Consider the following 14,638-nt stretch of genomic DNA (forward strand, 5'->3'; position numbering starts at 1 on the left):
TCAAAGTTACTGAACTCTGGGAACAGCAATGCTTAACTGGGAGAGCAGCAGTGACACTGACAGGGCCGGTGTTGACATCTAACCACGATTCTCTTATATCAAGACACTGATGGACAGGGTTCTACCTAATCTATTTATAGAGACACAGATATCACCAAGCAAGCAAGCATACTTCTCTAAAGATCCTTCAGACAGGGCATCATCACCCCGCCTCCCTTTCCACACTACAATTATGTAATCTGCTCCTTGGAAGAAACACATCTCGGTATACCTTGTTCAGAAATAATATCAGTTTATTAATTCGATCTCCTCCCCACACAAGGGAAAACTGTCCACAGCAGTAGAAAGGAAGTCTCAGGTTCCAGGCAGGGGATTTTCTTAGGGCCTCCCTTAACTGTGAGCCACTAGTAACTAGTTTATAGCCAATACGATAATAAGATGTAACTGGATGGATTTGAGCACTTTCCCCTGTGAAAACCAAAGAAAATTCTTGCACTTCTAGACCAGTTCTCAGACCAGTGGGACAACCCTCTTGCCTTACCTTGGCTCATGACCCATTTATTGAGATTCCCAGGCCCAGAGCACGTTCCCTGAGCAAGGAGGGATGTATTTATACCAGCTGGCAAGGAAGGTGAGTTTGCCCGTCTTGACCTCTGCCAGGGCTCCAGTCCTGTTTAAAGGACAGCTCTTGGACTAAGGCCATAGGGAGAGGATAATTGGGGAGAGTGCGTTTTGGATGAATATCGATGGAGTGCTTCATGTGTGCCAGGTGCTGCACAAACAAGTTAATCCCCCCCCCAGCTGTGTCAGGTGGTTATGATCATGTTTCCATTAAACTTGTACGTGTCTTACAACTGGCAACTGCTACAGCTGGGATCAAAATCCAGGCTCTTCTGGCTCCAAAACCGTGTGTTTCTCACATATAACACATGCCTGCCTCACAGGGCTCTCAGTGCCATCACATCTGTAATTAGAAGTGTTTCTTTTTTATTAGATCCAAGTGAATACTATCCTTCCTACTGAGCTACTCTGAGGTGGTCGAATGTGCCCGAGCCCACTCTAGTTAGAGTGGACAGTGGGAATCACCCAACCTTTGGCTGCTTCTCTTCTCCAATCTCAGTTATATATGTTGGATACCAAGAACTGATGCTCCACTGAACAATCCCCAACACTTTAGCACGGCTAAAGAGGCGCTGGGCTGTTGCTCTCAGAAAACCACGATGTAAGCCAGCACTGCCTGGGCTGTTGGTCTCTCACTATGTACATGAAACACACAGAGACTATGATCATCTGCTCAGCTTCTTTGCCAGCCTAGGAACAAAGCTCCTTATCTTCATGGAAACTTTATTTCTCTTCTTCCTCTACACTCCCCTTAGAAACACACATATCCAGACATGGTCATCATGGAGTGGTGATGTCATTTCATCCATGTTGGTCTTTTCATGAAAACTTATTTTATGTCTTGGCATTTCAGTGCCTGAAAATCTGGAAAAACATAATAATACGTGGGCACTTGTGAGTTGTGTGCCTGGGTCAGAGATGAATGGAGGAAAGTGAAGGTATCTTTCAACCTCGGTAACCCCCAGTGACCAGAGAAGCTGGTCCCATGGCTTTTTACTCCTGAGACACTGGCTCTATGATGCCATCTTCATGGGGAATTATACACTGATGAAAACATCTATTTTCTGTCATTAGTAAGAGGATGCCTGAGTGTTGAGTTACACCATTTTTTAACTTTCCAGACTCATCAGCAGGATTGTCTATACTCTGGGACCCTAGCATAGAACTCACTTTTAGCAAAGTCTAGTTTTTTTTGGTTTTTTTGATGACTGAACTGCTTCTCTCTCTTTTTTTTTTTTTAAATATATATATTTATTGATTTCAGAGAGAGGAAAGGAGAGGGAGAGAGAGAGATAGAAAAATCAATTATGAGAGAGTCATTGATCAGCTGCAGCCCGCAACCCAGGCATGTGCCCTGGCAGGGAATCAAACCCTGATCGCCTGGATCCTAGGTCGATGCTCAACCGCTGAGCCACGCCCGGACAGGCACAAAGTCTAGTTTTTATATTCTGGGTAGTAACTTATCAGATGGGTGACCCAAAAGATGGAAGCAAAAGCTTTTGTGTCTGCATTTTGGTTAGTTTCTAGGGGGCTATATTACTCTTCAGGTAGTCGTTTCCAAGGTAAGTGGGATCATTCTGCTCTATCAATCTCATCTCCTACCTTCATCCAGTCACTTTTCTGTTCACTGTCTTCTTCAAGGTTTTTCCATCCCATACCCAGACCTGCATGGTTTCAGAATGAGAAGGACAACACTGGCAGTCCACAGGGGCCCAGACCAATCTGCAAAAGAACCCCTGTGCGCCAAGGTAGGTTGTGAGACACATATTCCACACTCCAGCACAACTTGTGAAATGGGAGGGAGGTAACTCTAAAGACCAGACTTAGTAGGTTTTTACCACTATTCATGTTTTATTTGCAACTGTCAATTGACCTTAAATCAGAATTTTTTCTACAAAATCAACTTCACTCACAGGAATAGAATACCTACCTAAACATCTTGGAGATAGTTGACTCAATTTCCCATCTGTAAAATACAGATAATGATGCCTACCTAATGGAGTCGTGAAAAATAAATGGAATAAATTCATAATGCCTGACATGTAGTGTATCCTCATTAAATGATGATTTTAATCACAACTTATATATTCCTGCTAAGAGCATCACCTTTCTGCAGCCACCCTGGGGATCTTGTGTTAAACCCCATCTTAGATTGTTCATTCATTTTCCATATCCAGACACCAGACTCTATTCATCTTTCATCTCTTCACACCCAACTGTTCATTCCTCCCATGAATATATCACTAGTTACTTCTATTTCATGTCCAGATTACTGTCATAGCCTGCTAGCAGAATTAATTAAGCAATGCATTCATTTGAGGAGTGTTTATCGAGCATCTAACATTACACCGTGTAATGGCACTGGGGCTAGAGGGGCAAACACTCTGACAAGGGTCCTGTTCTCATGGTACTTACATTCTTGAAGATGAAGATAGAATGGCAAAGTAAACAAGTAAATGAACAACAAAAATTTTGATGGTGACAAGTATGATGCAAGCACTAAAACAGAGTGATGTGATAGAGCATGAGTGGCAGGGGGAGAGTGGGATAGGCTACATTAAATAGGTGTCCAGGGAAGATCCATCTGTGGAGAAGCTGCTGGAGCTGAGATCTGAATGACAAGAAGGAACCCAAGATCTGGGAGCAGAGCATGCCAGGCAGGGCAGTGAGTGCCACGGGTCCTTGCACGGGAATAAGAAGGCCAGTATGGTTGTCATATGAATGAGGGGCCTAGTGATACAAGATGAATTCAGAGAGAAGGGAAGGACCATATCTTGTAGGAACATCAGATCATGGAGATCATGAGAAGGACTTTGGGTTTTATCAAAGGTGCAATATAGGTCTCTGGAGGATTTCAACAGGGAGATAACATGTTGTGATTGCCATTTTATAAAGCTCACCCTGATGGCCAAGTGGAGAATGAACTAGGGTCCATTAAGAGTCAAAGTAGGAATTAGAGTAGCCAAGAGAAAGATTGGTGGCTAGTACCACTGGAAATAATACAAAAAGAAAAATACAGGATATGGTTTTAAGAAAATTCCACACTGATTTTCCTAAGGTCATTTCCCAATTCCAGAATTTCCAGTTCTACCACATTATATTTCTTGCAGAATTAAATCTGAATGACTGGTTTCTAAAGTCCTCTGTGATCCTTCTGTGGCCGCTCATTGATTGTTGACTTCTCCAAACTCCCATACGATCTATACTGTGTAGTTAATATGCAAGTAAGTAATAACACACTGTTAGTTTGTGCAGCGCTTAAGGTATGTTAGTCTTCTTTTTCAAGACAGAAAATCCCTTTAGAACAGGCTCTGTGCTCGCATTTTCTTCCACAACCTCCCTGGCACTTAGCACAGCCCGAAACGCAGGGCATGTGTTGAAATTGCATATTGATTGATTAAAAACATACATCACTAGCATTCGTCTCTTTGGTATTTCTTTCATATGAAGAAGGGTGATTATCTGTCAATATTCATTGCACCATTGAACCAATGTGCAATGCATTAATCATCTCTGAAATAACCAGATGAGGCTTTCTTGTAATCTTTCTATTTTGCTGAGATAATTTCACTTGCTTTGGAGTTTATGAGGCCATAAGTGGCTCCCATCTGTTGATGAACATATTTTTAAGAGTCATTTAGTCTCAAGAATGGAATACTTGAGGGGAAGTTAAATTGTAACTTTTATATTAAGTGTCATCTTAGTAACACAACCAAAATTGGAAGCATGTGTTCAATTTTGGTCTTTCATTTTCAAAGCTTTAGGTCAGGCAAAGAATTAATTTCATTTGTTTACAAAGTAGATTATGCCTAATAAAATCTATTTTGTTTATGGTCACATTTTAGTCAATCCATTGCCTGAGAAAATGAGAGAACTCGGATTGGTTAATCATTCAACATAGTAAATTACATTGTTTTTACATCCACAGAACATTGGCCTAATTGAATTATCCAGTAATAGTATGATGAAAATATTTCCCTTTAATACATTTTGAGCAAGGCACATACCAGTGATGAAACACTGAAGACTCTTGTTTATTCCACCCTTGTTTGATGATCAACCACAGAATGTAATGTAACATTTCTGGGGACAATAACTTTTTCCACATTAAGGATAATAAAGGCAAGGTAGCTTTCACTGGGATCTTTACTGGTGCTCTGAGCTTTCACTACTTGTTTCTGTATCTTTTCCTTCCCAGAAATTTGTTCTCCGTTAACTGCTACTTTACAAAATTAAAAGTTTATATAAAAATGTTTTAATTTATGCATAATAAAACAGATATATGATCACTTTCTCTCTCTAGTGAGGGGCAGAAACTGCCTAGGGCACTTTCTTTCACTCCTGAGATTCTAATGAGGAGTAGCATTTTCTCAGCAAAATGCACACACACAGTCTATACACAGTGTCAGGGGAGTCTGGGATCTGCCCTCAGAGATCAGAACCATGTCCATAGCATGGATCCTGCATAACGGCCCCAGTATTAATCACCACTACTTGTTATTTTTTTCTTTTTGGGCTCTTAGAAATATGCTGGAAATAGTAAAATTCAAACTGATGAGATTTTAAGTAAAAAATATTTTGATTTGTAAATAGAAAGGAAATAGCCATTTTAGCATAATTATACCAAAATTAGATTAACCTAATCAATGATAGGTACACAATGTAAAAGTATTTCTAATCCCTTGCTCACTGCTTCTTAAAACACAATTTTTAAAATGTCAACAACTTGTATTCAAAATGATGACAACTCAAGTGACCCTTTCACATAATTACAGAAGATACGAATTTTCACTTGAGTTTTTAATTCACTTTGTTATCATGAGGTGGAAAAATAACATGGGCAAAATAGTGATAAACAGAATACTGTATTTTAGAATGTATATTCAAACGTGATGACAGATTGGCTCTTTCGCCCATTTTAATCATAGCTTTAATCCAAGATGTAAAAAAAAGACTTTCTACACAGAGGTGGTATTTGAGTTAATGCGTGTTGAAGGGTCTCTACTGATTGTGCTCCTGGCCAGTACAATTTAGTTACTGAGGTGTGTTGCTAAGTGTTGAGAAAAAAACCCCAAATGATGGTGCTAACCATTTTGCTAATAAAATCTGCTAAGCTGAAAAATATCAGTTACCCAGTCACTCATCCTTAGGTACAGATGCTACCAAGTAGGGAGGAATATAATTAGAAAAACTCAGAGGAGGAAAGAAAAGAGAAACTGGTTGACTAGAAATCATTCTCGGAATAGGTTTCACTGGCCTATGGGGTGATAACATCTTAGGTGCTGAGATCCACTTACCCTAGATGGTAAGTTCACTATTTTTATTCATTTTCATAGATGCTGCATTTTCAGCACAGAGACTCAGTGTCCCATATTTTCTCACACGAGTACATATATAATGACCTGGTTTTTACTAATAGTGAGGAACTTATAAAAGAGTTTTTAGAAGTAAGGTGCTTGTTCTGGAAGATAAAAGAACACGAGAACATTTTGTAGTTGGTGAGAATAGAGGCTTTTCCTTCAGTTCTCATTTTATGCCCACGTTAGATCTGTCTGGGCTCCACCAGGGAAAATGGCCAGTGGGCAGCCGATTATCCCAATGTATATTTTTTCCCCTCCACTTTCTAATCTCTTTTCAGGTGACAAATAGTTTTTCTCTTAGAGCAGATTCACTTGGTTTTTCACTTAATTAAAAAAGTAATTTAGTGCTCAACAGGAGCCCAGAGTGAGGATACGCTCATCTTGATTGCTCCAACGCTCTGAAAAATAATAAAAACCCACCACATCATAAATATCTGTATCCCAGAGTCCGTAACCAATTGCTTCAGTGTTGGTGTAAAAGCTGGAGTGCTGATTCCGGTGGTCGTAAGGGGGATCATTTAATTAACAGAGCTTCCAGAGCAAGGGTTGGCACAGCGCAGTCATGAAGAGAAAGGATTTCAGAAAGAGCTACACCTGGGTTCAGATTCCAGCTCTGCCACCCACCAGCTGCGTGCCTATAAAGAACGACACTGAAAGTCACACAGAATAGTGGCTGGTGCTTCCAACGTGCAGTTGGATGGCCCGCTGTCATTCTGGTGTGTGACGCTGGGCCAGCTACTTAAACTCACTAGCTTTGACTCTGGTTTGTACCTGCCTCACAGGGTTGCTGCTGTGAGGTTTAAATGAGATCATATTATGTACACTTTAGCCTAGTGCCTATACACAGAAGGCTCATTAAGTACTTAATAATGATGCTATAGATATTATTATTATTAATTTAGTGTTAAGCACAGCGGGACCTAAAAAATTACTGAACCTTTCAAGCCTGAGTTTCCACCTTAAAAAAAAGAGATTAAAATGTGCATCCACATGGGGTGGTTGTGACAAATAAATGAGATGGCACATTGAGTGACCAGCACAGTTATTGGTCGTAATTATTCAGAAGCATTCTGAGTACTCGAGTGAGAATTATCTGCATATTTGATTGCTAGTAGATCTTGCATTTTGCTAATAAGCAATTTTCTTTATCCCAACCGTTATTTTCTTCTTGAGTTCATGCATTTAAAACACGCGAGGGCCATTTTCTCCCCCTTCCTTTGCCATGGCAATGTATTTCCACACTATGGTCTAGTGTTTATTTCCACAGATAGCCTTATACAATATTATAACTTTCTTGGCTTCCAATGAAAGAGGTGAGCCTTTGACATTTACACCTAAGTATTTTCTAGGTATGAAGCCATCTGACCCTTATCAAAGACCGTCTTTGTTAACCACCATTAGTGTCACCACTTTTTGACCCTTGCAGTCTTGCTTTCAAGAGTTTAAAAAAAGACTCATAAATTGGAGAGCTATTCTAAAGCATAACTTCCAATTCTAGAAGGTAATCTTAAAAGATAATTAGGGAGATGGGGTCTTTACTGGCTCTAGTGCTGAACTTGCACAGAGAAACTCTCTTTAAGTCAAAGTTGCCTCCTTGCATGCATGGCCATTTTGATAAGAATAGTGCAAGGTAATGCAATCCCATTTTAAATTTAGAAGTTGTAAAGTTCATGCTACACTGAAAAGGCGCAGTGAATGGCACTGCCACACTTATAGTTGAGAAAAAAGTCAGGTGCCCAAGTCTTGAACTAGGCGAACAGTTTAACCTTCTACAGGCAATTAGGGAATGGAATGGAATGTGGGCAACAGGTGAGATAAAGGCGTGGGTCCCCCTGCTCTTCGATTTTTTCATTCCCTGACTGGGCGACTTATTCATAAAAACGATGTGCAGTCTTAGCTTGTTCCTTCTGGTTTTGGTTTAAATTCCTTACCCGGAGGGCAAAGGACAACACCTGGTCTTGCCTTGTACAAACCAAGGACACACCAGGTTTGAGCTGTCCAGGGTACAGGAGTAGATTGCCTTCCTTTCCCAGTCCCCCTGGCTACTAGGGTAATAATTCAGTGAGCTGAAGAATTTAGTCAACCAGCAATTGGTTGGGTGCTTATGATGTGCAAGGTTTAACAGTGAACACAGAAATGAACCAAACATGATTTCTTCCCTTTAGGATGATACTATCTAGTTTCAAAATCATAGGGATATAAATGATTGGAATATAGAGTAGAAAGTGCAAGTTTATGACAAAGAGTCAGAAAAAATATAGGAGTATAGGAGAAGGAAAGATTATTCTTAGTTATAGGAGGAGGAAAGCTTCATGGAAAAGGTGATATTTGAGTTATTTCTTAGAATATGAGTAAATTTTGTACATGATGAAAAAGGGGTGAATATGTTGGTAGAACAGTGTTATATAGGACCCAATAGTTTAACATAAGAGAGCAGAGTGGGAAATTAATCTAGGGAGATGGAGAGCCTGCTCTCCAGAGGATTATGAGGTCACAGGGCTTTCCATTTCATATTTAAAGGTTAGAATTTTATCCTATAGATGACAGACTAGTGGGTTCAATCTTGGCTTTTTTTTCAGAATCACATACTGAGTTTTTAAAGTTACAGGGGTCCACTCAAGATCATCCCCTACACTTGTGAGGCCTAGAGTATTAATGGAAGCCCACATGCTATATGTCTAAATAATTAAATGTTTTAAAGGAAGAGATAGATACACAAGACCTGGCCCTTCTTCCCACTCAGGGTCGGCAGCCTGTCCCAAAGGACTGCTCTTGCCCAGAAGCTAAAGAAGCCCCACTCCCCCTCAGGGTTGCCTGCCACGAGGGACCTGACTGGTCACACGGACCTTTAGGGGGAGGCACAGCAGAGGCTAATCTCAGCAGGGGACTCCTTAGCAGTGGCTAGACCAGCCTCCATCAAGGATGGGATGACTCAGGAAAGCTCTTTAGGTCCCTGGGAGGGCAGCTCTCCTTTCTGACTGAGGATTGCCAGGCAGTTCTAAGTGTAATGCGAAACTATACTCACCTACTCCACCCACCTCCAGAACAGAAGGGAGGAAGGAAGTGTTCTTATCTGAGGAACAGCATCTGCCTTCACATTGTCCCACTTCAGAAGAAACTCTTTATTTTTTCACTCAGCCTCGCAAACCTCCTCCCCTCTGACAGCTGTCAGTCTGTTCTCTGTGTCTATGAGTCTGTTTCTATTTCGTTTGTTAGTTTATTTTGTTCATTAGACTCCACATGTAAGTGAAATCATATAGTATTTGTCTTTCTCTGACTGGCTTATTTCACTTAGCATAATACTCTCCAGGTCCATCCATGCTGTCACAAAGAGTAAGATTTCCTTTTTTGCAGCTGAGTAGTATTCCATTGTGTAAATGTACCACAGGGCTGATTTTTTTTTTTTTTAATCCCCCAGCCTGACCCCACCCCACTTGACAAGACAGCTTCTCTGTCTAGCTCCAATATTTTGTGTGTACTCAACTAGTTATCGGACTTCAAAACATGAGGTTAAAAAGAAAAAAAAAGTTTTTGTATTTCTGTGTTTGTGATGTTTGGGGTCTTTTAAAGCATATGACCCTTCTTGGCCTGGTCTAAGAATTGTGCTATATCTGAACCCAACTACTGACCCAGCATTTCTTGGGGTGGGGCTGAGGTCTCAGTGTCTATGCTAACAAAGCTCTGTGAATGATTATAATGCACAGGTAGGGTTAATGATTACTGCTAAAAATGGGGAAGGTGTTTCTGTTTAATTATTGTTTCTCAGCATAGGAGAATAGATGATTGGTATTTTAGAAAGTGAAGTGGAGCAGAATGAGATATGAATGGAAAGGTGGTGAGACTGCAGCAGGAGAGCTGTGAGAAGCCACCAAATAAGCCAAATGAGGGCTTGGGGGAAGCAGGGGCCATGGGCTGGGTGTGGGAGGAGAAGCTGGGTTGGAGAGGGCTCCAAGCGATCACATTAGAAATGCTTGGGGAGAGCACTGAATCCTAACCACTAGATCAGCAGGTAATGGAGGGAGACCAGGCTTTGGGTGGTGAGCACACAATGCAATATATAGATGATGTATTTATAGAACTGTATACTTGAAACATATAATCTTACTAACTAATGCCACCCCAATAAACTTAATTAAAAGTGGTCAATGGCCCAGCCAGCATGGCTCAGTGGTTGAGCATCGACCTATGAACCTGGGAGTTATGGTTTGATTCCTGATTGGGGCACATGCCCGGGTTTGGGGCTCGATCCCAGTGAGGGTCTTGCAAGGGGCAGCCAATCAATGACTCTCTCATCATTGACGTTTCTATCTCTCTCTCCCTCTCCCTTCTACTCTCTGAAATCAATAGAAACATATTAAAAAAAGAAAAAGTGGTCAATGGCCGGGGGAGTGGTGGAGTGGAGATGAAGTTTCCAGTTTGTCATGGGTTAAATTGTGTCACCAAACAGATATGTTGAAGTCCTCACTCTTGGCACCTGTAAATGTGGCCTTATTTGAAAATAAGGTCTTTGCAGATGTAATCAAATGAAGATGATGTCTTTAGGGTGGGCCCTAGTACAATATGGCTGGTGTCTTTATAAGAAGAGAAACATGGGGAGGGCAGACGGAAGCAGAGACAGAAGTGATGCAGCTATAAGCCAAGGAACACCAACATTTGCTTGCTGTCATCGGAAGGTAGGAGAGAGTCAAGAAAGGATCCTTCCCTGTAGGTTTCAGAGAGAGCATGACCTTGTCAACACCCTGATTTTGAACTTCTAGCCTTCAGAACTGTGAGACAATACATCTGTGTTATTCGAAAGCATCCAGTCTATGACAGTTTGTACAGCAGCCCCAGGAAACAAATACACAAGCTGTAAGAGCACCCATGGCGTTGGCTCGCTCCGACCTGGGCAATCAGTGAAGGGACGCTTTTGCCATAGCCAGTGCCTGAACTGCCCATGTTCCCTGCCACATGCACATTCTCCAAAGCAACGAGCGCCACAGTCAGTGTCCCTCTTTGTCATGTAGCTGTATTAATTTACTATGGGATCTACTATACAAAAAGGGCATAAACAGAAGGCATTAATTTCCTGCAGATTTCAATTGTCTACTGTATAATAAGGCAGTTTGCAAAAGTGAAGTTGAAAGGTTTTTACATTCAGTTTTCCCATATTCTCATTTGTTTGGTAGTAGTATTTTAAGCTATTATTTTTAACTTACCCATATTGAAAATTATTCAGAAAACCTACAGGAGATTTCACCTCCACAAGGAACATTTTTCAGAGAGGAAAATTTTTGCAGGATTGAATTGCCAAAGAGACAGCTGAAAAAAATGGGTCATGCATTCATCCCATTCTGGGACATAAGCTGCCAAGAGGTTGGTTCACTGCTCACTTCTGTCCCTTTCTCATAAATAAGCTGCGTTAACAAGTTACTTTAAAAAAGCATACTGATTTCCCCAGTGAATTACACAGGAAAGAATCCAGTGTTCCCTCTAGAGAACTCAAAACAGTTGTTTGTTCTCAGCGCTCAGGTGTGGTAAAATAGCTGTTGGCTAAAAATGCACATTGGATATTGGCCAGTAGGCTAGAGCTCTCTCTCCACTCCAGCCCTGATTTCTCACACTGGTGTGCATCTCATGGCTTGGCTAATAGGGACGGGGGATGGGGGAAAACTCAATTTTCAATTTCAATTTAATTACATATCTGATAAGAGATTAATATCCAAAATTTGAAAGAACATATAAAACTCAACACCAAAATAACCAAACAATCCAATTAAAAATGGGCAAAGGACCTGAATAGACACTTCTCCAAAGAGGACATACAGATGGTCAATAGACATATGAAGAGATGCTCAACATCTCTAACCATCAGAGAGATACAAATTAAAACCACAATGAGATATCGCCTTACACCTGGCTATTATCAATAAAAAACAAACAACAGGCGTCGGTGAGGGTGTGGAGAAAAGGGAACCCTCCCTCACTGTTGGTAAGAATGAAGGCTGGTGCAGCCACTGTGGAAAGTTGTATGGAGTTACCTCAAAAAACAAAAAATGGACCTGCCTTATGACCCAGTGATTCCATTTCTGGGAGTATATCTGAAGAAACCCGAAACACAAATTCAAAAGAGTATGTGCACCCCTATGTCCACTGCAGCGTTATTTACAATAGCCAGCATTTGGAAGCAGCCCGACTGTCCATCAGTAGATGAGTGGGTAAAAAAGTAGTGTTTTATTTACACAATGGAGTATTATTCGGAGGTAAAAAAGAAGGAAATTTTACCTTTTGTGACAGTATTGACAGACTGGATAAGCCAGTCAGAGAAAGACAAATACCATATGATTCCACTTATATGTGAACTCTAACGAACAAAATAAACTAACAAACCAAATAGAAACAGACTCATAGATACAGAAAACAGACTAACAGCTAGCAAAGGGGAGGAGGGTTGTGGGGCAGGGTGAAAAAGGTAAAAGGATTAACCCCCCCCACAAACTTATAGACACAGGCAACAATATGGTGATTATCAGGGGGAAAAGGGGTAGGGGAGATAGAATAGGGTAAAGGGGGGATAAATGGTGATGGAAGGAGACTCGACTTGGGGTGGTGAACGCACAATACAATGTACAGCTGATGTATTATAGAACATACACCTGAAACCTATATAATTTTATTAACCAATGTCACTGCAAAAATTCAATTTAGAAAAGAAAACAAGTCTCTTTATAAGGAAAAGTATTCCCCATGTAACTTAAATAAATAAAAACGGTAGCAATAAACTTCACTGGTAACTGTTGTTCAGCCTACCAAGCCACTTGAGTATGTACAAATAATTGAAAGTACAATGATAAAGAAACTAAGCTCAAAGACAAATTATTTGAAATGGCTAACTGATTTTGTCACTGCACAATGACGGCGTTTTCAAGTATCAAGACGGCTGCTACTTCGCGTCAACATTTACATTTACATTCAAAAGCAAAATGACACCTGATAAACATTGAATTATGCCTACTGAATTTGCAGCGTACTACATTAGCCAAACGAGTTAACAATCTTTAAAGCTTGATGAGTGGCAGGGCATCTGGCACACATTAGTTAAAGCTAGAACTTAATTTGGGTGGAATGACAGTGGGGACAAGAATGGGAGCTTATTTTGAAGCCCATTAGGAGAAGTCTGAAAAATGTACCCTTGAGTGGTATAAATGTAGATTTACCGCTCTCCTCCCTGACAAGAGTGGGTTATAATTTATGCCAGAAGGGAATGAAAACAACAAAAGACACGGAGATTTGTCTGGGAGTGAAACCTGAGCATATTTTGCCACAGGCCAAGGTCTGCATTCCCTGAGTCTAGGGACACAGGCAGCTTTGGGGAGAAGCTGTAGCTAGACTGGCCTGTGGAAGGAAAAGGGGGTGGCGCAGAGCAGCATTTGGTTTGTATGTGTGGCTGTGTGTCTCAAGCCCCTTACATGGTTATGCACAGGAATCCATCTTCCAGGAAATACAACAAATAAGTGAGTAGAAAGGCTGGATAAGAAACTAGGGAAGCAGACAGGAAGACATTGGCTCACCATGGGTAGAAATCAAAGACCAGGATGGAAAGTAACCTTGTACATTTCCACTGCTAGGGGTTCAGCTCTTAACTGTTTGGGAGGGAATGACTGGGGAATTGAAACTTGGGAAAAATCACAGAGGAAAGTCACCTTAGTTAAGGGAGAAGTAGATAAAAGTATCTATTTGCAGCCATGATGGTATCACTGCAGAGGTCAGGCTATGCTCAGAGGGTGGCATACACATCAGCAGTGGCAGAGTCCCACGCACTCCCCACTGTGTCCCATCCTTGGGGAGACGGTGTGGAGGGAAGCAATGAGGTGGGGAGACAAAAAAGTACACGATCATCCCCAGATGACCAATTTACACCCAATTTACATGTTCTCACAACCAATAACACACATATTACTCATACCAAATAACCAGCAATGCCTTTTATATTTTAAAAAATATTTACAAGCGCTTAATTATTAACATTTAAAGCAAAATTGCATGCTACAGTTTATGAGAAGTGAGGAAATACCTGGTCGGTGATATGTTCCTGGATTTTTTCTCTAGTCACTGAAAGAGAAAGCAAAAAGGAATTTACCATTAAAGTATACAAATGAATAAGATAGAGTAATAGTTTTGCTCTGTCCTGACTTGAAACTCCAATAGCAGCCATGGGCTCTCTGAGCAAGGACTTATATCATAATGTGAACATTTACAATCACTCCCATAATTGGAAAGAAAAAAATAAAGTCAAAACCTAAATATACCACATTAGACAAAGATAAAAGAAAATGAAATGGAAATCTGGGAAGCGTGATACCAGAAGAATGTATTCAAGTCTGGCAGAGAAGTGGTGAAGAGATGAAAAAGACCAAAGAAAAATTCGAACAATATCCAGTCAGAGGCTTCCAAACAATGACAACCTGTTCAGGTATAATAGTAACTGAGCTCATGTAGCCTTGAGGACTAGAGAAGGAGATTTAAAGGGGCAGATGGCAGAAGGGCTACTTTTAAAAACTGTTCTCTTACCTGTGAAGATGATAAAGACATTATACTTTGTTGTTTACAGTACTGCTGGCGATTAATTAAAGTACAAACCAACAGTTCTATAAATGGTATCTGGGTCAGGACAGAAA

The 14,638-nt window shown here is 40.7% G+C and overlaps 1 protein-coding gene across 2 annotated transcripts in view; it reads right to left on the reverse strand.

Annotated features, from left to right (window-relative positions):
* The window catches only part of CHST9 (carbohydrate sulfotransferase 9), a 188,724-nt gene that overhangs the window by 13,992 nt on the left and 160,094 nt on the right, over positions 1 to 14,638 (reverse strand). For both annotated transcript variants that reach the window (XM_087819023.1, XM_087819024.1), the window contains one exon: positions 14,035 to 14,072. In XM_087819023.1, coding sequence (XP_087675149.1) covers positions 14,035 to 14,072 — 38 coding nt within the window. The remainder of the gene's footprint in view (positions 1 to 14,034; positions 14,073 to 14,638) is intronic.

The sequence above is a fragment of the Miniopterus natalensis genome, chromosome 7, assembly GCF_054644295.1.
Source record: "Miniopterus natalensis isolate mMinNat1 chromosome 7, mMinNat1.hap1, whole genome shotgun sequence".
In the NCBI taxonomy this organism is placed as follows: domain Eukaryota; kingdom Metazoa; phylum Chordata; class Mammalia; order Chiroptera; family Miniopteridae; genus Miniopterus; species Miniopterus natalensis.